Source organism: Mchenga conophoros, linkage group LG11 (genome assembly GCF_057382185.1).
Source record: "Mchenga conophoros isolate Kocher_MC1m ecotype Shallow Benthic linkage group LG11, M_conophoros_male_GT1.1, whole genome shotgun sequence".
Lineage (NCBI taxonomy): Eukaryota > Metazoa > Chordata > Actinopteri > Cichliformes > Cichlidae > Mchenga > Mchenga conophoros.
In genome coordinates, this window is record NC_140536.1 from 35,620,069 (window position 1) to 35,646,440 (window position 26,372).

At 39.9% G+C, this 26,372-nt stretch overlaps 2 protein-coding genes across 3 annotated transcripts; both read left to right on the forward strand.

Moving 5' to 3' along the window:
* The first annotated feature begins 13,472 nt into the window (after window positions 1-13,472).
* rpz4 (rapunzel 4) lies at window positions 13,473-25,083 on the forward strand. 2 transcript variants are annotated; one of them, XM_085292662.1, is made up of 3 exons: window positions 13,473-13,600; window positions 21,609-21,673; window positions 21,803-25,083. In XM_085292662.1, exon 3 carries the CDS (start codon window positions 21,815-21,817, stop codon window positions 22,988-22,990), a length of 1,176 nt encoding a protein of 391 aa, XP_085148788.1. In that variant the 5' UTR covers window positions 13,473-13,600; window positions 21,609-21,673; window positions 21,803-21,814; the 3' UTR covers window positions 22,991-25,083. The 2 variants fall into 2 exon arrangements, with proteins under 2 accessions (XP_085148788.1, XP_085148787.1); XM_085292661.1 differs by lacking the exon at window positions 13,473-13,600 and adding an exon at window positions 17,432-17,729.
* On the forward strand, window positions 13,477-16,888 carry rpz5 (rapunzel 5). The gene is made up of 2 exons (XM_085292660.1): window positions 13,477-13,600; window positions 15,080-16,888. Exon 2 carries the CDS (start codon window positions 15,141-15,143, stop codon window positions 16,320-16,322), a length of 1,182 nt encoding a protein of 393 aa, XP_085148786.1. The 5' UTR covers window positions 13,477-13,600; window positions 15,080-15,140; the 3' UTR covers window positions 16,323-16,888.
* Window positions 25,084-26,372: the final 1,289 nt, after the last annotated feature.

Genomic DNA, 26,372 nt, shown 5'->3' on the forward strand with positions numbered 1-26,372 from the left:
TCAGCAACACTGACTCTGGCTAATTTAATTGATATTTACACATAAGTCAGCATTTCCTGACTGCAGCTCTGCTTTGATAGTCCATGAATAACCTTTGGCTGAGCTAATATCCTGCAGACGAGCAGCAAAGTGCTTGACTTAGCAGGATGGTATCAGTCATAATGCTCAGAGTAGGTGCAGCACGGGTGGAGATGCCCTTCATGTCATATCTCAGTGGATCTGCAGGGTCTTTAGCTGCTCGGCTTGTGTGTCGTAAATCAAGCCTGTCAGAATCCATCAAGCGCTGTTCCTAAGACCCAGTGCAGTGCAGCAGGAAGTAGACTGTGTTCAAAGGAAAACAATTGATAATTCAGCTGATCAAATTTATGTATATAAAAAAACCTAATTAAAAGATTACGCATAGAAAAGCCTAATTAAAACTATTTCAGAGACTGTTAGGGTGCAGACTGTGGGGGAGGAAACATCAGACAAAATCAGAACTAAAATCAAATCAAAAATAAGTCAAGTTTCTCCCCTCAACAAAAAAATAAAATTAAAATTAAAAAAAGTAAAAGTAGAGACAGACGAGGACTCCAATGAGACCTATGTAAGAGGATTCAATTCTGTGATGAGTGTTTTTCCCAACATCAGGGCTTCATGAAGTCAACATGAAGAAACTTATTCATTTATTAAGTTGAATTGTATAGAAATTGATAATTAATTGATCATAGTGTGCAATGTGTGTTGCACTTCAGATTTACTATTTTTTTGGTTATTCTAATAACAACAGCCACATTCCTTATTTTGTTCATATGTCTAAGACCGGTAGATGAGGTCTAGGCTGGATGCTGTGATCATATTCCACTGGTGGAAATCCTGATTGGATGCAAGAGTAAAAGAGCTTGACCAGTCTTCTCCAAAGCTTTGAACATTTCTCAAATTAATTAGTAAACCAGCACTTTATTTGTCCTAAAACAAAAAAGTAATCTGACACATAATCTATCATTACATTTCTAATTGGCATTTTAGGAAAGAAGATTAAGAGGTTTTAATAAGCAGTTTATTAAAGTTGAACAGTTTCCCTCAGTTTCCCCCTGTTTGAACCCTGGATGCTACCCTAAAGAAAACCGTCTCGAGACTGTAGCTTCATATTTACCCTGCAGCAGTGGTATGTGTATTTCTGAACACTGGAAAGTGTAGCACTAGCATTCAGTCTTTAACCTCGTAGAACCTGGCCTCCACATATGGGGACATCACATTTTGGATTGTCTCGACCATAATACCAAATTTTTCTCTTTCAAATGAGCCATATTGCTGAAAGGGGCACAATTGTTGTTTCTCATTAAAGAGTTTTGCACATCTTTACTCAGTTGTGCCAAATAACAAAGAGAAATTAAAAATGCATGCCATTAAAGAGTTCAGGTCTTAGGGGGTTAAGCTAAGATGTTAAGCTTGGCAGTGGTATCGACTTAATTTTTCAACTTTAAGTAAAACAAACAAACAGAAAAAACAGGTTTTAGATTGGGATTGTTTCTTGTTGGGCACATCTTGTACCTGTCACTGGTCTAAGATCTGCAGTCGTCATTTAATATGGATGAGAACTCAACTATAAATAGCCTTAAACCACAAACGTCTTCACTCTAAATCAAAATGCTGGAGAACAAAAACAAAACAAAGGAAAACATATCACAGACTTCCCCGTGATGCTAAACACTCCACCTGCTACCTCGCTGGCACAAAGCCTTTTTTGTCATTACAAATCCCAGACAGGTGACTAACTGTTTTACCACCTTTGATCTGGCGCTGAAAAAACAGAAAATGTGGAGCAGACGGGCAGATGGGTGTGCCAGACAACAGTGCAGCCCTCAAACACTCACAGACACAGAACCAGTCTCTGTGTGCAGACCACTGAAACGACAACACACAATAAAACAAACAACAAGCTTGCTAACGTTACACCTGTGTCTGCTGACGGTTAGGGGGTTAGGGTTAGACCGGTTTGTCTGTTGTTATTGTGCTCAATTTAAATTTAAAATAATCCAGTCATGTTATATTCCCTTTTTTGTTGTTTTCCTCTATGGTGGCTGGATTTGGATGTTAAAATTAACATGACCACCAGCAGTATTTAACATTTCCTTGGTTTTCTCCCCTGTGGAGAAATGGAAAGCAGATGCAGCCGGCACTGTAAGGCAGTGGATTCATTAGTGGTTGTGTGGGCTTTGCCTGGGTAACAACTATTGATCCAAGAGGCTCTTCTCCTGCATAAAAGGCTCTTGCTGTGGTAAACAGTCAATCCTGGCTGTCATTATGTGGAAGACGGAAAGCATCTGTTTACTGACCAGCTGGCATCTTGCAGCAGTCCGACTTGTAGTATTTTGTGGTTGAAAGGAGGTTAACGCAAGATTTTAAGAATGAAAGAGTGAAACATGGCGGGGAAATGGTGGTACTAGCGGTGGTTTGCAGACAGAGGGCGCTATCAACAAACAGATCTGAGGGTAACTCTGTTCCAAAAGCAGTCTGTTGCTGATTTCAAATAAATTGCTTTTTCACCCATTTGTCGTTGTCCATTTACAGTTCAAAGCTTTTTCTGTTTCAGTATCTGGTGAACATTTCATTTCTCTCACCATTTTAAACTGACTTTTACAATTTGAGATTAAAGTCGTCATGGATGATGACCCAAAGCCCAGCCTTAACGCCATGCTTTGGAAGCATGTACTAAATTATGCAAGTCAGTTACAATGGTTGCCCAGACTTTAGACCCCCCCCCCCCCTTTTTTTTTCTAAGAAAAACAACCAAACTGCATGTTCAGTTAGCATATCACAGATGATGACTTATAGCAGGGCTCACAGGGTTAAGAGGAAATATTTGCAGACATTTCCCTTTTCTCTCCTGCTCCTACAGGCTGTGACTCATAAAGGGACTTTTAACAGCGGAAAGATGACTTTATAAAACAAAAAACCTTCATGGCGAAATTCCGGAAATAATAATTCTAGAAACTTGAAAATAAGTTTACAAACCTCCCTAAACAAAAACTCTTCCCAGCATCCTCTAACACAGTCCTTTCCATCAGGCTGACTTTCCTCATCTCCAAGAGGAGATACCAGCCAATATCAATATTTCATAAACAAATGAAAGACTGGATGGAGGCTAACATCAGGCTGTCCCTGGAGGAGACAGTCAATCGATGGATGGTAGGATAGCGCTGTGAGGCGGTGTCTGCCAATCCTGTCCACGCAGGATAATGGTATTACCCATCAGTCCGAGTGGCCCATCGACCAGCCTGCTGCTCTCTGAGTGGACTAATTCAATAAAAAGCATTAAAACATTTGTTCAGTGGCACACCGACTGCAGGTCCGAACCCAGATCCAAGAACTGAGTTTTTTTTAATGGTGCTGCCAGGTTTGAGTTTCTGGCTATTAATGTTTTATCCATACTGACTGCAAAATGAAGGATCTGAATTCTGACCAGTAGGGGGCAGTGACTCTGGATGCAGTAAAAGTCTGGGTCTATAAAAGTCTGAGAAAACGATCCTACTTCTCTCTTCATTTTTGACTTCAGGACACATTTTTCTTATTTGTTTATGATCTCTGTGCTTTAGTTTAAAGTGTTCTTACTACCGTACGATATAACTTAGAAAATTATGGGCAGTGGTTGAGTGAAACTCATGAAAAAGCATGGGTACCTTCTGACTGTGACTAAGGTTGCATCGCTTGCTGTCTTCTGTCAGTTATCCAATTTGGCCATGGCAAAAAAAAAAAAAAAAAGCTGAAGTCTAGGCTTCCACAAACTATTAGGACTCAAAACACGGGAAGTTAAATGAACACAGCGGCTTTATTGCTGGAAAAACCTCCATAAAATAAACACAGAAAAAACAAACCAAAACCCTGAACATGAGAATTACGAACTGAAACAATGGGAAACTAGAACTTAAACTAGACCACAAGAAAACAAACCTAGAACTGAGAACTAGGCATTTAGACAGGAACACAAGACAAGGAACTTTCAAAATAAAACAGGATACCGGCATGGAGACACGGACTTGACAAGGAGCGACGACTGACCGGAGAGACACAGGAGATGAATGAACACAGAAACACGGGTGACTCAACAAGAAACGAGGAACGCAGGAAAGGCCCAGAGAGGGAGACAGAGACTAAACAGGCTGAGATAAACACTAAGAGAGGGAGAACGAAGATCACTGAGACTAAAGAAAACCAAACCATGAACAACAATAATCAAAGAATATAATTCCAAAGTCGGAAACAGAAATACTGGGTCGCAGGCCCAGTACCATGAAAGCTAGTCAGTTTTATATAAAGAGTAAAGAGGGTCTGTCAGAAAAAGGCGTTCCAACAGATGTGATGAGTCAGTCAATAAATGCATAACTCCTAATTTTTGTTCTATTAACCTCTGTGTAGTGATACCAAATATCACGAGCAACATGGGCTATTCTATGAGTCTCAGTGGATCTCAAGGTATAGGATTCAACATAGAGGCCACATAAAGGTGGCATTTGACACATGAGCAAAGGTACATCTAACCATGTAGGAATGCCATCCCACTTCTGTTACTTCAGGTAATATGCAGCTGCTAGCCACAGTTAGCCACATATTAGAAATGAACAGCTGTGAAGCTAGGACTCAAATACAGAATGGGTCATTTAGCAAAAGTTTATTTTCTCTCAAGCAGGAGGTATCTATCTATCTCTCTCTCTCTCTCTCTCTCTCTCTCTCTCTCTCCCTATCTCTCTCTCTCTCTCTATCTATCCCTTCTGCAGCAACGGCCTCTTTAAAGGGCTGCAAGATGGCTGACTGCCAATGACCCAATCACAGCCTGAGAAATAAACAGTCTATAAAGAATGCTGCAAACCCCAAACACAAACATTTCAAATTAAAAGTACATAAATTTAATATGATATGCAAACAAAAGCAAACAAACAAACAAACAAAAACAACACAGTATGAAAGTTTTTAGAATTAAAAAAATATTCAGAAATTACCAAAATTACAAGCTTGTATTTTATTATTTACAATTAGATATTAAATAAGCTTCATCTGGAAAGAGGAATAAATAAGGTGCAACTTTCAAATATGTAAAGCTCATTAACAGAAGGCTTACACTTCTTGTATTCATAATATAGTTTATTTATAATATATCTTATCTTATATTACCTTTTTCGCTTGAATTATGTTTCTGTAACATGTTAGAAGATTTTTAGGTTTAGTATTTTAGTTGATGTTTGTTTGATAGTCGACACAGATTCACAAATTTTTCAGTTTATGAAAAAAATGTATGGGATGGTAACATCTCATGCCTGGAAAGTCTCATACCAACACTCATGCCAAGCAGGTTCAGTTTCAAAGTTTTCAGTTCAGTTTTATTTGTGTGCAAACTGTTGCCACAGCAACAGTCGCTCGCGCCACTCTGTAGATTAACCTAAAGACCCTGCAGTAATACAGCGAAAACCCCAACAATCAAACAATCCCCTTTGAGGAAGCAGGCGTTGGTATTACAATTATTTTTGTATGTTGTTTGTTACACAAGAATTCTTAGTGTTTTCCAACAATAAGTGTTTAAAAATCTCTGCATACAATTCCTGACTATACATTACTTCACTGTAGCGTTGTTGCAGCTTTTATGTGCATGTTTTAACATATTGTTGCAGCTTTGCAGCAATGTGTGATCAGTCACAGAGGTCTGACTTTTTTAGTGAAAGCTTGAGGACTGTGGAAATCTACTGAAAATCTAAAAGATTTCATCTTTACCGGTTTTATAGATCTGCAAAGGACTTTAAGAGTCTGAATGCATCTGGGGAATCCATGTGTCAGAAAACCTTTTAAATGGAAATCCACTGGGTGGTGAACACGTGTCTTGGCCATCTGCAATGCCTCAACATTTCCCTCCCGTCTTCCAACACTCTCTTTTCTCCTCTGATACCAGTCTCCCTCTGCAAGACCCCATGTTGTCTCACTCAAACCCCCAGCGTGTTGCAGTCTGAACTCCCCCCTTGTGCACTCATACAGAACCTCAGATTCCTTTCCTCCTCCTTTGCAGCAGGTCAGCGACCCTTTCAGTAATGAAGAATCTCAGAAAGTGAATCTGTTCTTTTGCTTTCACTCTGTGTTTCTGTTGCTGACTTACCTATGTTTGCTTAATTGTGATCTACAGCTCTTTAGCCATATGTCCCCTGATTGTTAAATACATAAGCTAACCCCCCAAAAGCTGGACAAGTTTTAAATCTTTTGAGAAACAAAGAAAAAAGGACACTTGTACAGAATGTACTTATCAGGAGGATACTGATAAGTACTGACTGTCAGTGTGGGGATTATATCATTTTATATAATTTTAATATCATGTTTATTCTCTTATATCCTTTTTTATTAAGCTTTGATTAGTGGCATTTGATTAAAACATTTATTCAATATATTACACATGTAGTTTCAATCATGTTATTACACATATTGCAAAAATGTGTTCATAAAAGAGTTGGCCTTCTGTCTGGTAAGAGGTTACAAGCTTTATCTGGTGAGGTGAGAGGTGAGACAGAGTGCAGTGAGGTCGAGACAGTTCGCCTGCATACACAGACAGTATATAGATTCATTTCTAGGGTAGAGTTAAGACATATTCTGCTTGTAACTACATTTTGTGCCTGCATAAGTAACAGTTTTTGTAGAATGTGTTTCTGATGTTCCAGAGATAAGCGAGAATAAGAAGATCAACAGGAAGCACCTGGGGTGGAGACGGAGAAAATGTCTCTTTGAGTGTGTGTGTCAAAGGTTGTCAGCAGAAGAGCTGTGGTTACTGTAACTTATGCATGTTGTGTATCTGCTTTGACACATGAGGGGGCATTATACCCTGACATATAAAAACATTTTAAGTATGCTTTTTTGGGGGATTTATGCTTAGGATTGTGATGGTGTATTTCCTCCACACATGTGTTTAATAAAATCATTGTTTTGACGCACTTGGACCAGCAGTCGTTTGTCTCACACCTCAATCATGAATCGGGACATCAGTAATTTGAAACATTTCTTGGATTAGTTGCTGGTTTTAATGTGCTGACAGAAAGCAGTAATGCTTTTATAGTTCTAAAGAAACTTTGATATTGACTAAAAAAAGCACATCCTCTTTCTTTTGCCAAATCTGTAACAGCAGTAGGTGAGTGTGGCTGTGCAGCATGATCATGAGAGAGGGGGGCGGTGAAGTTGTGTATCATGATCCCGAGGGAGTGGGAGGTAAATGAGTAAAAGCGTGAGAAAGGGGAAATGAAAAAGAGGAAAACCAGGAAATGCCACGTCACAGGGAGCTATTGCCTTCAGTGGGCTAATCCCTCACAAGCGAACTCAAATCCTCATGAGAAGACCAACAAATGCAGTGAATCAGATGCAGGAGCAGCCTTAATGGTTTAAGGGCCTCAGGGAAATACCAGCATGAAGACCTCCAGTTTTAGAATAACTGAAAAATCTGAATTCTTGATAACTGGTTCATGTGCCAGTTTACAACTCTACCCAAAAAAAAATCTGTTTAACTTTCATATGTATTTGTGTAACATTTAAGTTAATATAATGTTTGTCTCCTGAATTTTTTAGAACTGGTAAAAAAAAGAAATTTCTTCCCTCATAAATATATTAATTTGTTTTAATAAATCTGTAAGTTTTATTCTAATAAATCTTATTTTTGCCAGAATCATGCTAAAATATATTTTTAGGGCAGTGCAGTAGTTAACATTGTTCTGTCACATGAAGATGGTCATGGGCTCAAATCCAATCTGGTGGGTCTTTCTGTGTTCTTGCTGCGTCGGAGTACTCTGGATTCCTGCCACAGTCCAAAGACTGCAGGCAGTAGGGTAAGGTTCATTAGTAATTTATTAGTGACTTGCTCATAGTTGCGTGTCATCGGCCGGTTGTGTGGCAAGCAGGAAGTGGACCTGAATGCTGGACTCTGCAAACAAACATGAACTGAAATCACAACTTTTCTGGCAGCTTTAACAAAACAGAAGGCAGAGCAGAGCTGCAGCACACTAACTGGAAAAACGAACATTGGCAGACAGAAGGGAACATAACATGAGGAGAGATCACAACAAGGGACTGAAGTAAAACTAAGGCCTTAAATACACACGAGGTAACCAGCAAACTGGAACACACCTGGGAACACAGGTAAACTGAACCTGACTAACGAGACAGTAAAAACAAAACTGAATGCTCACGAGACGGGAACTAACAGAATAAAACAGGAAGTAACACACACACATACACGTTATTAAAATCAAACATTTCAAATTTAGGATATTTTCTCATACATTGTGTGTTATCTGATACTTTTTTCTGATAAAATGGAAAGTTTGTTTTCCTCTCAGAAATTTGATTTTCTTTCTGATATATTCATGAAAAAAACTGGAGAAGACTTAGCAGACGATTCTTTTGCAGCGATCGTCTTTCCACTTTGTTAAAGCAGATTTTGAAGGAACAGTTTATTTTAGTTAGTGTGGGAGGGGATTCTGTAGCAATCACACTGTGGTTTCTTTAAGCAACAGTATAATTTAGGAGCCAGGCAGAGCATGGTGATGTGTAACCTCAACATTCAGGGAGGGGCTGGAAGAGTATAAATTGTCCCCCAGGCTTATTTATGCATCTGCAGAGAGATTAGTGACTTACCGTGGTAATTCTGTATTGAATTTCCTATCCTGTATGTTAGTTTCATTTTTAAGACCTCGAAGCTTTGACATGGAAAAATAACATATGATGTCTAATTGTCGTTTCCTTTCACAGCTCCAAACTGCAATACCTTTCAGAAGTCAGTGGAACCCAACAGGAGGCTATAATGACCAAAGTAACTATAAACCAACTACAGAACAAGTTTTTTGAGGTTTTCAGAGAATTAGTAGTAAAACTAAACGATTGAGTGAAATGCCGCAAGAAGTAATTGGATTTCCAATTTACATGGAGCTTGAAGGTGGTTTGGCTCAATTTGTAGAAGGGCAATTATTGACTTGAGGTGAATTTTCTTGCAATCAATACGCTGCCTACTTTCAGCCTGTGATTCCCGATCTATTTCCTTAAATCCAACCCGAGTTTGTATCGATCTGCTTGAGCAACAGATGGATTTTTATCAAGGAGGACAGCCAGACAGCCACCAGAGTCCCTGTTGTGCATACAGATTGTTGGTACGTGACTCAGACTGGGCAAAGTTCACTTGTGTTATGTAGTGATCCTGTAAAAACTGTACACACCAACTCAATAAAAAGAAGGCTGGGAATAGATCATGGTTTGATTCCAACGTTTTGGTCCACTGAATGTGGTTATTGTTAATTATTAAAACTCAGATTAATCTGAGACACTACTCTCAAAGTAACAACTAAGTCTTTGTCCACATGGTTCAAGTTAAGCATATTATTACTATTGAAAATGAGCAAAGGGGAACTGGTAGCAGCTGGGTCGCTTTCATTTTCCATGAACATGAAGTGAGGAAGTACTTGTTCCTCTGTCCTTGCTCTCTCTTGACTTATTTAGACCAAAGAGATGCTTCAGTCTGTCTCTTTATGCCCGCTTCTCTGTGACCTGGAAGCATCTGGACCAGGGAGGGAAAACCCAACATTACTCAGAATGCAGACGTGAGCTCCAAAACCCACACTGGACACATTCCTGTGCAAATACAGTGTATGCTGACATTCTGGGCTGACTTCATCACAAAACCTCCCTGAAGGACATTTAGATAGAGAAATTTCAGGCATCTCTGAAATTCCAGGCTCAAGATGGTGTTTATATGTAAGTGTGTTTTAACCCAAACAAGCTGCATGCAAGGCGCAGGGAGCTGGTTGGCTGCTCAGTGCACTGCTTTGGCGAGGGGTGAAATATTTTAACAAATTTGATCTCTCAGGCACCACCATCACGTGCCATTAAAGTGATGATCCCTTTGAATTGTTGAATTAAATTATGCAGATGTCTTTGTATCACGGGTCAAATTCTCTGTTCATAAAAAACCCCAAAATAACAAAAACTCTCATTTAATTCTCCAGAATATTCTTTTTGCAATGAAGTCTCCAATAGTCTTTTCATAGAAGAACTTACTCTCTCCATCTCCGCTCGTTTTCAATGATCCAACCGCATTAAAACCCCTGAAATGTAGACACCATGGCAGACATAGCATGTCCAACATATCCAACATACCTGCTGTGAAATATATTTATATTTTCCTTTTCTATCCTCAGCTTTTTGGTGTGCTGCTACTTGCTCTGATAAGTAAATGAAAAGATCATTTTTGCATTGGACAAACAAAAGAGTTCAAACTAAAAAGGGGCACACACACTTTTTTTTATTTCCTTCTGACTTCTGATTTTTATTGTCCTCCTCTGTTTATCTTTAGTTTTATAATCTCCTTCATCATTTACCAGCACTGTAATGAGCAGTGTAATGAGGTACCTAATTCATGTTATCTAACAGTTGTTCTAACAGAAGTTTTAAAAATTAGATTTTTTTCCTTTTTGTTTATCACCTTTAGTATAAATCACCTAAAACAAAACCTCCTGCTGGGCCGTAAATTGGCACCTGCCCATTCACCTTTTCCTCCAAACAGCTACCAATGACGGTTTCCACTATATATATTTTTTCTCCTTTAGTCAGTAACCACAAGACTTCGCAGACATCTCGGTGACTGAAAACCAGCTCGGCTGATCCTACTTTTCAGTGGCTTTGGAGGACTCAATAAAGACCAGTGTTACTAGGATTAGCTGATAAAGGAACAACCACTTAGTCTGAGATGTTTTAAGTATAGAGATGTTCAGTGTTAAAGGAAACAATGCCATCAGCTGTCCAAAGGATTAGGTGATTTTGAAATAGCTTTAGATATGAAAAACCTATTCTGCATGAGATTTTTCAAGAATTATTGCAGTGAGCCGATTGGGCAATCTGCTTACAGAGTTCATGCTGGTTTTTCAAACAGCATTTTAACTTGTTGGTTGTTGCTTTTCCTGATAAATCAATCATAATGAATCATTTGCAGTTACATCTGGCATTACGATCTCCAAATGAGTCTGGCTGGCTTTGACAGCAATAAGGTCATATTATGGTCTACGTGCATTTGTGGCATTGACTGTGTCTGTCTTTATTCACACATTACGTCACATAATGTGGGATGTAGCTCAACTATAACACAGTTCATTATGAGACATTATGGACAGTTTTAAATCGCTCATCTCTGTTTTTACTACACTGAGCTCTTCAAACAGCTAAACATATCCCTTCCTGTCATTCAAATACACACAGCGCAGAGAGAAAAGTTAAAAGGTGATAATCTGGACTCGAATCAACTTTCATTCTGCTGTTTCGTCCCTCTGGCAATATCTCACAATCAAACATCCATCTCACCAGGAAACACATTTCAAAGGACCTGTCTGCCCTGCCCACCTTTATTTTCCCACGGGAGTCAGCCAATGACGGTTACTAAATCCTGTCTTTCCCACTAAACAACTTTCTATTTATGAAGCAATCCTTCGACATACTGAGCTCATACTCTTGTGTGGATTTTCGGGACATGGTAGAAAATGGCCGTAAGCACCTTCTGTCTTTTTGATGTGAGTGAAGCACGTTTATCTTGAGGCATGTATTCAACATTTTCAGAGGTTTGCTTGTAGCTCTGCCAAAATGAAGTCTGAATTTCAAATTAAAAATCGTTGGCCATCTGTCTTGTTTGTATCGAGCCTGTGTCTGCACCTCTATCTATAGTTTAATATACATAATAGAAATCTTATCTTCTGAATAAGTGCTTTCTCTTGTCTCATAATTAGAGCTATTGATATTTTGAAACACTCAACCCTTCCCAGAAAATGCTGTGCATCTTCTGCCATGAGATGAACCAATGGGGGCTTTTCCTGTGAGCTGAAGAGACATCTTGTGGCGAGGAGAAAACACTTGTCATTGACCAAGGTCAAAATGATAAAACATGGCCATGCTTCCTTGAAAAAGACAGCAGTTTATCATTTTAGCTTCCAGACATAAACAAACTCTGTGATTGGATAAGTCAAGGTAAGACAAAATGGTCATGAGCTTTGTTTAACATGCCATTAATGCATAATATACAATCTACACAAGCTTTTTACTTGTGTTTTGCTGATTCAAATATTATTCAGCAGCAGGCAATGAAGCGCAATAAGCCCAAGTTTGTACTTTCATTAAAAACAAAGGAAGGCACAACTTTCAAAGGACTTCTCATTACACAAAATCAGGAATGAGACTCCTAAGTCAGCTTTCCTAACATGCAGTGTAAAGAGATGAAACGGCCTCTTTCCCCTCAGCTGGCTGTCATTATCGCAAATATTTCAGCCATGTTTCCACCTGGCAAGCCTGAAACCACAAACAACAAAGGCCAAACTTTTCTACAAATTCAACACTTTCTATTGATGCTGGAGCCAGACTACCTTTAATAGGCCGTGTTGTTTGTTCACTTGAAAGTAAATGTCAGGACACAGTGCATGTGTGTGTGTGTTTGCTGATCATTTTCTTTGCCGGCTTAAAGAAAAGAAAAAGCAGCATCCGAGGTCTTCCAGCTGAGCGACGTCACGCTCAGGCATCTGCAGCGAATGTTTACCAGCATCAGTCTGTACCACCCATCACACCACATACTGTTGAGTCCCTGCGAAACCCACTCTCTGGTTTCCGATGGTCACAATTAGTTCAAGTGTGAGATGTGACAGAAGGACGACACAGGAACAAGGAAGCCCAGCTGACCAGCTTCAGTTTGTCACACATTGCAGTTTCTCCTCTTCCTCCTGCCTCTTTATCGTGCCTAAAGTGGCACAGATGACTGCTTTAGAAAGCACAAAGGCTCAGAGTGAACTCTGAATGTCAGAAACACAGACCGCCTGTCTGTAGTCTGCGCTGTGACGGACTGATTCTGAAAGTGCTGCCCCTGCAGGGCAAATGTCATCCCGATTTGTAAAGCTTGACTCCACAGAGCTGTAACTTTCTATTGCTAATAATCAGATTTAAAGTAAAGTAGGTCAACATTTATAAGATCACCTAGGAGTCTAGCTAACTTGCTCTGGATCCCAACTCGCTGGGAGAACAGAGAGCTCACTTTGGTTCTCAAGCATGCAGCGTCTCACACAAGTTGGGGGAGCCGGTGCAGTGGCCATGGCAACCTTGTTCGAGCCACAACAAGAGGGGTTTTGTGCTGGTGGGCCACGTAGTTGAGCCCTACTGTGACTGGCCTCCTTTTTAGTCTCTTTCACACTGCCTTTGTCTATCTTTGTCTCTCTTTCTCTTGCATTCATACTCACGCACACAAACCAGTATTTTTATTTTTTTATCTGTTCCCAGGGTGCTTGGTGTCCCTGCATAGGGGAGTGTTTACAGGATGTTATCTGTGTCAGCGCTGGTCTCTCATCCCTCTGAGTGGGTTATTTTATGGAATGCTGGAACAGGATAGAGGAGTTGCAAAGGGGGAGTGACAAGAGCCTAGACAGAGAGAGAGAGAGAGGGAGAGAGAGAGAGAGAGAGAGAGAGAGAGAGAGAGAGAGAGAGAGAGAGAGAGACTATATATATATCCTAAGGAGGCTGGTGCTCACAGGCACAGCTGGACTACTGGATAACTGGACTGCAGCCCATTGGACATTTAACTAAAAAGGTGAGTTTTTTCATTCTTTTCTAATTATTTGTTGAGAATCTTCATCATTTATCATTATTTTAAAGAAAGAAAGGAAGGAAGAAAGAGAAACTCATTGCCTATATCCATATAAACATTTACATTTTTCATTTCATGCTCTCAACATTAAATGAAATTTTTAACTGGAATGCCACAGGTAGAGTGAGTCTTTCAGAGGATGTGGGCACTTGAAAAACCACATCCTAAGTGCGACAGAGCCGTTAAGTCTCCGTCGCACTTAGAGGAAAAACCGGAGTTTGATCAAGTGCCTGTGTGGGACTCGCCTTTTTCTCCTCTCTTTCTCTCACCAAAATATGTTTGATGTCAAAGAAGACTTTTTGGTTTAACAAGGGAGGTTATTACCAAGTAATTACCAAGATGTTCAGTAAATACTTACTCCCTGTTTTTGTTTTCCTTCATTAGAATGGAATCTAAATCTGTTATTTAATTCCAAATTAAAATTTTGAAAAGTTAATTTTTGTTGCTTGTCATTTGATTCTCATAGAAATGCACAAAAAAATCTGTTGGTATGTTACCAAATGAAGTAAATCTAATTAGCACAGTGATAGGAAAGGCTGTAAAATGACACCACTGATCTCATCACTGCAGCAGTCACTGTGAGCTGATAAACTGTTGTTACATATAAACTTGTATTTTTGTGGTTTTTTACACAAAAGTAAATCCTCACAAATATTACATCTGGGTGCATTCAATTAAACTGAGGCTGTAATGAGGAGGGAAATGTGGTTGTATTACTGAACAAGTGCACTGGTGGGGGATTTTCTTCTCTCAGTCTTGGGTGTGCCTTTTTCTGAGCTCCAGGGAACTAGAAATTAGTTAGCTCATCTCTTTTGGGTATTTTACATAGAAAAATATAGAATCATCATCGAAGTAAATCCCCTTTTTTACCCATGTTGTGAACATCTGTGTTTGCTTTGGTTCTTGGCTATTGTTAGAGAAGTAAAAATGACATCCCAAAAGGCCAGCACTGCAGTGTTGCACAATATGTCCACGTCATAATTCATGAGTACACATACCATATTTGACATCTGTTCTGTTTTACCATCCATGACTCGTTTGTGTACTTAATTTTTTTTTTTTTTTTTGGACCTATGTCAATGCCACCAGGACTTAAAAACGAGTCCCTGTCATTAACTCGTGCTCTGAGGGCGCGGCCTGAAACTGGATGCCTACATGTGCTGACATGACCTGCTGTTTGCTTTTATTGTAGAGTTTGTTTGTCAGGAACATGTTCTTAGAGAACCTATTCCTGAGACTGCAAACACTCTCCTACACAGGAGCACCATGCATGCTGAGAAAGGATTGAAAAAGACAGAGAGAGACTTTATGTTACTTATATTTGCTAAAATAAAGAAAAAGCTGAGCCATATTTTATCTGAAATGCTAAAAAGTCTCAAATCAATGAACTTCACAAGGGTTTCGTGTTTCTTCTCCTTTCAGGCACCAGCAAAGCCTTTGGAAATCCTTTTAGATTAGTTACTGTGAAACATATAGTTCAAAGATGAACAGTGTGGCAGACTGGCTCGTGAACAACAGGGACAAGATAGAGAAAGGTGTGGAGATCATGGGGCAAGCCTCTGAGGTGCTAGCTGCCACTGTGGGCCAGTTACACCCCGTCTTGGAGGCCGTGTTTGTGGCCTCAGCCGAGCTGCTCAGCAACCCGGACAGCAAAGAGGCTCGCTACTTAACTCAACAATTCGAGATGGTGAACCAGAAACTTGAAGGAATCCAAGATGAGATTGATAAACTTGCCCTGGAGCTGCAGAGGACGTCGATGAACAAGCAAAACTTTGATCGAGAGGCACAGATGATCAGCCAGTATGAGAAGTTTCAGGTCTTTGTCAACGCCAAGCCAAAGTTCAAGGAGAAAAAGATGGAGAAATTCATCAGCCATTATGAGAGCACCGATATGGATTTAAACTTGGATGCCCTCTACAATTCTGTCACTGGGGAGAACACCTCAGGAGACCCTATGCTGGAAACTGTAGTTAATACAGAGCAGAGAAGCAGAAGAGCAGTGGAGGACTTCTGTGCTCGACTGAAGAAGCTTTTTGTGGTTGGCATTATCGCTGTCATGGGTTATGCTGCCCTCAAGGAAGGAGGAGTTGGGGAGGAGATGGTGAAGAAGTGGCAAGGACGAATGGAGGAAGTGGAAAAGCGAATGAAAGCAGCTGTGGATGACTGTACAGAGAACTTTGCCACACAAGCCAAGGTGGACATAGAGCATCTAGTTCAGGAGAACCCGGGCACTGCCGACCAGAACTTCACCAACACCATCTTGGATGCTCTTGCTAAGAAATACGACTGGGTGAACTGGTCCATCAGGGCCTTTAATGACCGGGAGCGCATTTTCTTTTTTAACTGGCTAGCTGGAAAGAAGTACCATGGAAGTGGGGGAGCCAACTGGTTTGACCTTTTGACCAAGAACAAGATCAAGATTGTGGTCTCTTTCTGTGTCAACCCCAAGCCTATTAACAAGAGTCAGATCCAGGAGAAGATTGAGCAGGAGAAGTTGAAGGGGAACATGATGGCAGTTGCTCTGTCTTTGAACAAAAGCTTCCCCAACTGCCTGGTCCATGCTGTCAGCCATTACAAGGCAGTGGTGCAGTCCACCAACTTCCAAGAGGATTGTTACTACTTTGGAAAACACAAACGAGCGTACTTGTGCATTCATCCTGAGTAGGCCAATGAAAAATGTAATGTGTACCTTCTTATTGATGAATTTATGAATGTCTTTATCAGAGACTTGAAAATATCTCCATTCAATATAGAAATGTATTCCTAAATCTTGCCTCTGTTGATGTGTAATCAGCTGGGTTTTGCTATGTGACCCATTGTCTAATGCAACAATTTATATTCTTATATGTGTAGCTTTGAGGTGAGAAAATTCAGAGCCAGATGTGTCCATGCCAGCTTTGTCTTAGCATTAGGGTCGTGAATCTGTTCCCACTGAATATTAGCCTGCTAAGGGTGGATGACTGAGAAATATGTGTTTGTGAGCTTTCAGAGATTTTAAGATTATATGTGAAAATCTACCCTTGGAAAAATGCTGGCTTTGGATGTTCTGAAGATGACATTCGTGACTATCAAAACTGGGTTTGGATGGGATTATTAGTCAGCGACTTGGTTCTGAATAAAAAAAATATTAAAGAGGTGTTCAACAATTAAAAGAATAGTTCTACATTTGGGGGAAATGTGTATATTTGCTTGCTTAGCCTTCGATTTCTATATTAAAAATCGAAAGAGAAATCCGTCCATTCATTTTCTTCTGCTTGTCCCTTGGGCCTACCTCAGCTGTCACAGGTGAGGGCCAAGGTAACATGGATCACCGCTATATCAGACAGAGATATATTCATGCTGAGAACCACTTAGAGTCACAATTATGTGTACTGTGGAAGGAAGCCAAAGCACTCATGAAGGCTTTAAGAATGATTTAAGTTCACATTAGAGCAGTAGAGCTCGTCTAATCTCAACAAAACAATCAAACAAACAAAAAATAACCACTTAAAAAAATTCAGGTGCCCTGTTATAAAAAGATAAGATAACCTTTGTTAGTCATACAGGTGGAATTTTTTTTGTTTTGTGTGTGCACAAATGACTAATACTGTGGTAGATAGTGCCATTAATATTACCCACTCTCCAAATAAAAGCCTATTTTAAAAAAAATCAAATATTTTGCTGTGTTTGGTGCTGTGTGGGAAACCTTTCACATACGATTAATGTTTTACTTTCATCCTTAATAAACTAAAATTACGGATATTTTGTCATCCTTTGTTATCGTCGTTACTCTCTTATTTAAAGGGTCGTGTTGCGTTCAAACGAACTCAGTCAGATTAGCTCTTTAACGGTTATAATGCTGTAATAACATGCCTTTGTTTATTAGATGGGTGGAGGCCGATCTGTATACAATATCAACTACAGACTATTATGCTCACAACTGATTTTCCCTCCACCACCCAGGATTTTTTCTTTTTTCTTGTACTTCTTCTGGGTTTGACTGGGTGTGTCTGCTCTCTGTAACATGAGAGCCACATGACCAATAGGAAGGCAAACAGTCTGGAAGTTAGAGTTCTTCCGCAAACTATATGAGGTGAGTCCGTTTCTCTTGAAAATGTTTCATAGTGGACAGGCACATTTTAACTGCGTGTGAGCAGAGACATTATAAGGGTCCTGTGGCGGTAGTGTTAGTGCTGATGAGTGGAGGATCGATTCAGCTTAATCGACTTCATGCCACTCTCGTTACATAATCGAGCTGTTTTTTTTTAACCCGCTTTTTGTTCACTGCTGTTAAAAGTCCTCGTATATTTTGTTAACGCGGGTTGTTTTAATAAAGCGGAGTGGGTGATTAGACGAATCTGCAAAATTTAATGCAGTTCAGGCAAAACTTTTATGGGCGTTGGTTGCCAGATCTGGTGCCACCGCTTTACTTTTTCCAGGAAGTGCTTGTGTTTTTTAATCCACTGACGCGGCTGCGCTGTAACGCAAACCTAATCTGTGGTGTGAAGCTGCTGTGTTTGTTTGTTTCTCTGCCCATCAGATGTAAAACGATACAATTACAACCCTCGCGCGCGGACTGATCGATACTTCATCCATTAAGAGAGCGCATTTAACAGAGCGTTAAGTTTTTCCCCTGCTCAGTGGTCAGACTGAGTGGTCAGCTGTCAGATGGAGGGTTTGTTCTACTGTCCAGATGAAGCTGGCACTAAAGTCAGTGCAGATAGCGCATGCGCGTTGTGCGTTTCTTGCCACTGCACAGATCCTCATATAAATTTGCCATTGGCATATCACAGTGTTTAAATTCTGCACAGTAATAATAGATGAGAAGAAAACCGTCACCCTGGCTGATATTTTTATTATATTGCTCTTTGAGAGCGTATCAACGCATAAGCAGCATATTATTGGTCAGTTCAGTTCCGAGCTGACAGAGCCAAAGCTTACGCCTCTCCAGTGGGTCACACACAACTGAAAGGTCATCATAGTATTAATGTAATACAAAAAAGATAAAGACACTTTTATAATGTTTGCTGATTTGTAGAATATACTGTATTTACCCTCCTCTTTGGTCTTTGAGTACTTAAAAAGGAAAATTCATGTTTGTATAACTGTGAACAACTTAAAGATACCTGAAATGTAACTAAATAACCCAAAAATCACAGAAATCATTTTGCATTTTCTTTAGATTTTTAGTGTAAACGCTTGATCTGAAAAGCCCTGGAGTTAGAAAATATACTGGTCAAATAGGAGCAGCAGAAGAATGACTAAAACAGCATCTAAATGGCAGTACACAGACTGCGGTGTGCATCTCTGTTATGTGAGCCGCAGCAGCTCTTTGTCTATGAAAATGTGATTTCTTTAAGCACTTTTATGTTTGAAGCATCTGCGTGGAGGTGTTTCATGCACTCAGACTGCAGTTACAAAACCCACGAGACCCCAAGAAGTAGCGAAACCGAGAGATAACATCAGTGGAAACATTTTTTATGCTTAAATCAAATGAGATGCAGTAACTGGAAATGCTCTAAACCCCTGCTGGAATTTCCTACTTTGCTGTTTTTCTTAATTTTTAGAACAAAATTGCACAAATATAACATCCTACATATGTTATATTTGAGAAACAGCCAAGTGAACAGCCTTCCCGTTTCCTCTTTGCTTTCTGGGTTGCTGAACATATCATATCCTTTATATCACTTTTTTTGTTGAAGAGGTTTGTGTTTGTTTATTCACAGGTGTGACACTTTGAGGATAGAGTTCTTGTGGAGAGTTAGATGAAATTAATCATATTTCTCCATAAATATGAAGCAACTGATTAGCTTAGTTTGTCATAAAGACTGGTAAACAACATGTCTGGCCCTTTCCCAAAGAATTCTTGGCCGGGAGCACTGACTTTGACTCCAGGCCAAAATGTAGCCAATAAAACATAGCTAAACCCCAAATTCTTTTGCGTTTAAGTTTTTGTATAAATTAATCAAACAAGATGAACATTTACTGGGCACTTTATTAAGTACAAGTGTAAAAATCTAATGCAATCCAGTGCAACAGCTTTCCCCTCAAATAAAGATTGAATGTGTTCAGTATTTGCTGACATTGTCAAAAAGGCAATATGTCTTTTTTTATATATTACTTAGGTTATAGTCAGAGATGATTACATCTAAGTTTCTTTCATTTCCACCACCCGTTGTGCTGGTTATAACGTTGTTTTATTGTGAGAGGATAGCTTCTTATCTGCATCCTGCCAAGAAAAACGTAGGTGTGTTTTCAAAAAAGGCCAAACTATTCCTTTAATCTGTGGTCAGATTTGCTAAATTCTGATCACCTGTCTAGACATCCTTCGTGCTGGTGTCTGATAGCTGCAGAGGTGTGAGATGCATCAGCCTGAGAAATGGTGCTATCTACTGCAGTTTAGCCACATAACCCCCCCTGGGACAGACTTGACCTCAGCAGAAAGATAAATGAGCCTACAGATTATTTTCCATTGTCTTGTTGCCGTGGTAACTTGCTGAGTTTCACTGGAAAACGCACCCTCGCCCAGCAAGTTTAACCTCTTTACGCTTAATCACTTCCCACGCCTGCTGCTCTGATATCGACTGAGGAGAAACAGCACTGCTGCTTCTCACTCAGCTCCAAATGAAACACACCATGTGAACAAGACCAGAAAGCTGAACTGAAGAGTGTGACGGCAGATTCTTTACCGAGAGCTGCAAAATAAACAGTCACAGTGGACTGTTTTTTTTCCACACAAATGAAAGTTTCTCCCAAAATTGCACATTTCCAGATTTGCACCAAGGACATGTCTGAACATGCCCAGGAAATCAGTTAGTGTTGCTCATGCTGTGAGTCCTGGAATTTGGAAATGTTCAGACTAAGACTTTCCAAGTTCAACAGGGATCCGGTTTTTAGGCTGAAATGAAGGGAAAACGTTTTCCCCCTGCATATCAATAAATGCACAGCATGCTTTAATTTGTGGAAGGGTTATTGCCATCTTGAATTTAACCCTTGATTTTACTTGCTTGATTAGCTTTAGGAAAAGTTCACTGCTTCGACAACGTTAGTCCTGCATGTAGAAAAGTGAAGCCCATCCAATATATGAGACTAAAGGATTCTTTACAAGCCCTCATATGTCTGTCATGACCTGTTTCACTTCTATAAACCCAGAGCATCGAGCACACACACCTTATGTGTGTCGGTTAGCAGCTTTGGTGCTATGGCCATTTTTAACGCTTTGGAAATGACAGACTTTCACTACTCAAAGTGAAGCTTTCAGAAATATCACACCGTCTTCCTTTCGTTCAGCTTTTATGGGAACTGATCTGTTGCCAGAAGCTCATGAACTGTCCTGACTTCACGTGTTACACTTTTAGAGACTTCCTGATAATTTTGGCCTTGAGTTTTCAGTTTTTCCAGACATGTTTTCAGTCTTTATGTTAAGCTAAGTTGCTGGCTACAGCTTCAGTATAATGTTGAATCTATTTTATAATTTAACCCTTTGCAAAAAAGGCAACAAAATAATGGATTTCAAACTCTTTCGGCATTTAATTGTACTTTTAACTTGGAAAACAGCCCATTGAACAGTGTGACTTAAAGAGGAGATAGTTGCATTTAACAGTCCAAGTACATAATTTAGTTCCACATGCTTTTATTCTCTGCAAGTTTGCCATGGTAAGCATGTGAGCTCTGTGTTTCTCCGTTAGGCTTGGCTTGGCGTGGCTTGAAACCAGTCAGTGCTCCTCCATGTTGTCTTTGCATAATAGTCACTCTGTTGAGGAATAGCTGTTTAAGTTGAATGTAAATGTAAATGTTGAGCAGGTACATTTTACCTCCCAGCGGTTAACATATGAATAACATGCAGCAGTTCAGCCCATACCAGTCCTCCGTCATTACTGAACTCTCTTGGCATTGTTGAGTCATTGCTCATTGGGTGTGACTAGCAGCCAGCACTGAAGCTCACTTGGCTGTTTCTCTCTTTCCTTATCAGTGTTTGCTGCGTAGTAAGAAGCACAAGGCCTACAGTCTACAGTCCAACAACACTGGAACAGAGCTGTAAGTAGAGTTAGAAGACCAAAAACCGACCCCTCAATCTCTGTTTTACTTTGACTGTTGTTAATATTACAAGAGGATCAGTTCTGACTGTTTCTAAGAATGTGATTGTTTTTCTTCGGTCTGAGACAGACGTCAGCAAAGATGGCAAATCCACTACAGAAGCTTGTGTCTGAGAAAAAGGACATGGTGGAGACAGTGATGGAAGTGTTTGAGCAAGGAGCTGAAGTGGTGGCCAGCATCGCCGGTGACCTCTTCCCCGTCTTCTCCATCGCAGCCCCGATTGTCAGGCTGGCTCTGGACAACGTGGAGAGCAAAGAGGCCGCATTCATGAAGGAGCAGTTTCAGAAGGTCAGAGATCGGCTGGATGTAGTGTCTGAGGAGCTTCAGCGGATCAACGAGGAGATCAAGAAGAGCGGAGTGGATTCTACGTACTTCCCCGTTGAGGAAAACATTACTAATCAGTTCAGGAAGTACATGGACATCCTCAACGCCAAACCTAAGTTCCGGGAAGTGAAGAAGAAGCTCTTCCTGGAGCATTTCGCCAAGACCGGAGGCGACAAAAATATTAACACCCTATACAACGTTGTGATGGGAGAAAGTTTCTCTGGGGAACCTTTGCTCGAGATCATCCTTAACTATGAGGAGAAAAATCGCCGGGTGATGGAAGACTTTTGCGCCCGTCTGAAGAAGCTCTTCTGCATTGCGCTCATTGCACTGCTGGGCCACGCTGCTCTGAAAGGATATGACGAGGAGGACGATCTTCTGAAAGAGTGGGGTGAGAAGATGAAGGCTGTCCAGGGTAAAATGAACGCTGTCATTGAAGACTGCATCGTCAGCTTCCCTAAACAAGCTGAAGAAGACTCCCGACGACTGGTGAGAGATCAGCAAGATTTAACCAACCAACAGCTAGCTGATGCTATGGTAGAGAAGCTAAAGAAGAAGTATGACTGGGTGGGCTGGTCTGTGCGTATATTTAAATCTCCTTCAGGCCTGTTTGTCAACAAGAGGGATTTCCAATGCGCAACGGGAAAGAACCGCTTCCAAGTGCCTTCATCGGATGAGAAACTGAACGTATGGGTGTCCTACAGCTCCTCGCCTGAGCCTGTGGACAAGAGCCACATCCAACAGCTGATCCAGTCTCAGAAGAAACTCACAGTGGTTGGGGTCGCTGAGTTCCTGTTCGAGAAGTTACCCGGCGACTGTGTGGTTCACACAATCAAATCCACCAAAGACCTGGCCTGCTCGTGGAGCTTCGAAGATGAACTTCACTACTGGGAGGAGCACAAAAACTTCTACGTCTGTGTTCACTCAGCTTGATGTTTTAGACACTGAACAAAACTCCAAAAGTCGCTCATTCTGTGTTTGTGTTTGTTTGTGTACCACATCATCATTTCTGCACAGATAATTGGTGCACCTTCATCTTTAACCTTCATCTTGGTTGCTCCTCTGGGCAGTTATTTTGAAGCCCTTATCTAAATGAATGGGTACAAAGCCAGATTATTTACTTCAGTGGTCATTAGAAGATAAAAAGACGTTTCTTTCAAAAGAACGGTTAAAGTGATTTGTTCTCAGCAGTTATGCTTCTACTAATGAAAAGTTTGATAATGTTACAACTCATTTAATTGCTCAGTCTGGAGTGACGACACAATCAGTCGCTGTTCATCTCACCAGCACACGGAACAGACATTTTGCATATATAAAAGGAGAAGACATGTTTAAACAGTTACAGTGGTCATGAATATGGCTAATATGTTTCCCAGGTGTTGATTAGGGTCAAAACATCTGCAGTCTTTGCCATTAAGGAATTTCATAGACTTTCATAGATTTGTATTCACGATTCTTGTAGTACCAGTGTCTGATATTATACAGTATATGCCTTCCCAAACTGCACTTCCACAATCATTTTTTTATGCTGAAATGTTCTTTTTTCTGACATTTATCCACAAGAAGTTCACATAAACTAGACTGGAGAAAAGGCACAAAGAATTGTGAAAACAAAAATACAGAGAAATGAAACAGCAAACATGGTGGTTGATCCACGGCTGAAATGTAGTGGAGCGTGATGTTCCACAGTTCAGGTTCATGATTGTGCTTAAATTGTGTTGTGGGAGGCATATTTTTTTGTTATCTAGTAAAGCTATAGGTAAGTGTGCCATTTTCCTTTTTTTCCTGCTAACTCCAAGCATAACGATAATAAGTGTGGTATATGTGTCACCTAAAAAAGCTAAAAAGTTTTTTAAACATTATTTTGGGACAAAATTCCCAAACTCAGGAAGCATTTTCTTGCTTTCCCTTGACCACAGAAATGAATCCTGAGGCTGTCATCCTGTTCAGAGAGAAAGGTTTCAAAATAGCCCAAATGTGCCTGAAGGCGTTGCTAAGGTGGCTGCAGAGTAGTAAGACTTTTTCCAGCGTTGACCAAACACAACTGAGCTTTGTTTCTTTCTCAAGACAGATACAAGTGCTCACCTCTTGGCTTACTTTGCATTAGTGTAAATTGTATCATTTTTTATGAAAGTTGTGGGTTTGAAAATTTTTACAGAAACTTTGCCAGGAGCTAATCAGCTAATATTTTCCACTGTTATGAAATTTGGGAGGACGTGGGACTTTGTTGTTACGGTTCATCTGTCACAGAGAGATTGTGCTGGTGCTGATAAGTGCTGACGTCGCCCTGTTGAGGACATCTACACCAAAGCATTTGAGAGAAAATGATTCCAGGCAGAGAGACTGAAATGGAAACTATTCTTGTTCTCAGTTGGTGAAATAATACGGTAATAAATGTCTTCACTTGAAGCTGTACAGCACACAGCACAAGAGCTCACAAAAGAAAAGGGCTCAGTTTTTATCCACACACCCTGTTACTGACATGCTGAGGTGCTGTTTTGTTTACAGACAGGTGCCTAAAATATTCTTGTGTCACAATTTTGCCTGTGAGGTTGTGCAACATAAACTGGAAGTTTGAACGTACTCAATACCCGACCTTCACTTTGTTGAGGGTATAAACAGTTTTGGGTTTTTTTTTTGTGAGATCAATCTTGGGTTTGGGATATGAAATTAATAGATTTTTATTTAGATTTTAATACATAAATTGTATAATCTGACCACTATATGGACTCTACTTTATAAGGACAGTAGCAGCTGCTCATAGTTTTCCACACCACTATAACCAATCTGTGTTTCTTCTGTTTCTTTATTATTTTATGTTATTATATAAGTCTAATAAATTCTACTAATTATCAATAAAATTGTATGCAACACCGATTTGAATATAAAAATGATTGACAGAAAATTCTTATGTTGCACATCTGTGTCATATTATTTCCATACAGTGTTTTGAGGAAATTAGTGTCTCAGATCAAATTTTATGCACAAAAAGCACTGAATGTAATAAAGCTTCCAAGTAAACATAATCATGCATCTTTTCTTTGTTTATCTGAATTAATTTCTTGCAGTTGCAGTTTGCGTGTTCGTTATAAGATCCAAACTGTTTCTAACTGGAAAATGTTTTAATCTGGGATCGTTTTGGCTAATTAGTGTTAAGTTCTACAAAATAATTCAAGACCTGATTTACTACTAAAACAAAAAACATTATTTATTGACTCCAATGTTGTCAAGACATTTATTCATCAGAATATGTGTCTGTTACTCAAACTTTCTATATTTTTATTGAATACTTTGCTGATTCTTGAGGGTGAAATCTCACTCAAAATCTCAATTAAAAAGTCAGCATCAGCAGCAGAGTGGCTCCAGCTGACACTGGTACTTCAGCGGTCATTCGTACTGCATTTGTTGTAAAAGAACAAACATAACTTGTGCACTGAACTATTTGTTTTGTACTTTAAAAAAATCAACTTGATAAAGACATCCTCAAATTCAGTCACTAGTAAATATGAAGATGTGAAATCAACATTTGACTGGTCCACAGAATGAAATGTGAAGCTGAAACACAATCACCAAAAAACACCCTGATAAAAGTTACAGTTTTACCTCGTTCTAATCACAAATGTAAATTAGAGAATATTTATCAATCTTATCAAAAAGTCCATAAATTTTGATCTTAGAGAATCTGCTCTGAAGCTCCAGCTCTACTAAACTTGATGCAGAGATGAAGCCCTATTCATTAAATGTGATAAGTAATTGCGTTATTAGGACAAACCCAGTGATCTTGACCACTGCATTCTATATCTTGGTATGGAATAATTTCATCACACCAGCCAGTCCATCCATTCATTTTCTACCACACAGGGAGTTAAAGCCTATTCCAGCTACAAAAAACAGGAGACATTGTGCACAGGTTGCAAGTCTGTTGCAGGGCTAAAATAGACAACCATTCAGACAGACGGAATTGAGAATCAACCTAACCCAACTAACTACATGTCTTTGGACTGTGGGAGGAAGCAGGAGTGCCTGGAGAGAACCCACACAGACACGGGAGAATACACCAGCTGGCCATCTGCTGACGTAACTACCGTGCCACCGTGCTACCTCCACCAGTCAAGATCTCAGGTAAGCAGCAGAGAGAGACCTTCAGTTATCTAGAAAGAGGAAAAGAGGTAATATTACATAAAATTCTGCCCCATTGAGACTGAGTAAGATATTTAACTCTCAGCTGTTCTGTGGCTATTTTACAGCTTAGAAAAAAAGGAAGGACATTATGGTTTTCTAGTTTGGAGACACCCAAAGTGCTCTGTAATTATGT

Bases quoted from the DNA above. Each gene is read 5' to 3' on its own strand.
- rpz5 (XM_085292660.1), top strand. From the start codon at position 15,141: ATGAACAGTGTGGCAGACTGGCTCGTGAACAACAGGGACAAGATAGAG.
- rpz4 (XM_085292662.1), top strand. From the start codon at position 21,815: ATGGCAAATCCACTACAGAAGCTTGTGTCTGAGAAAAAGGACATGGTG.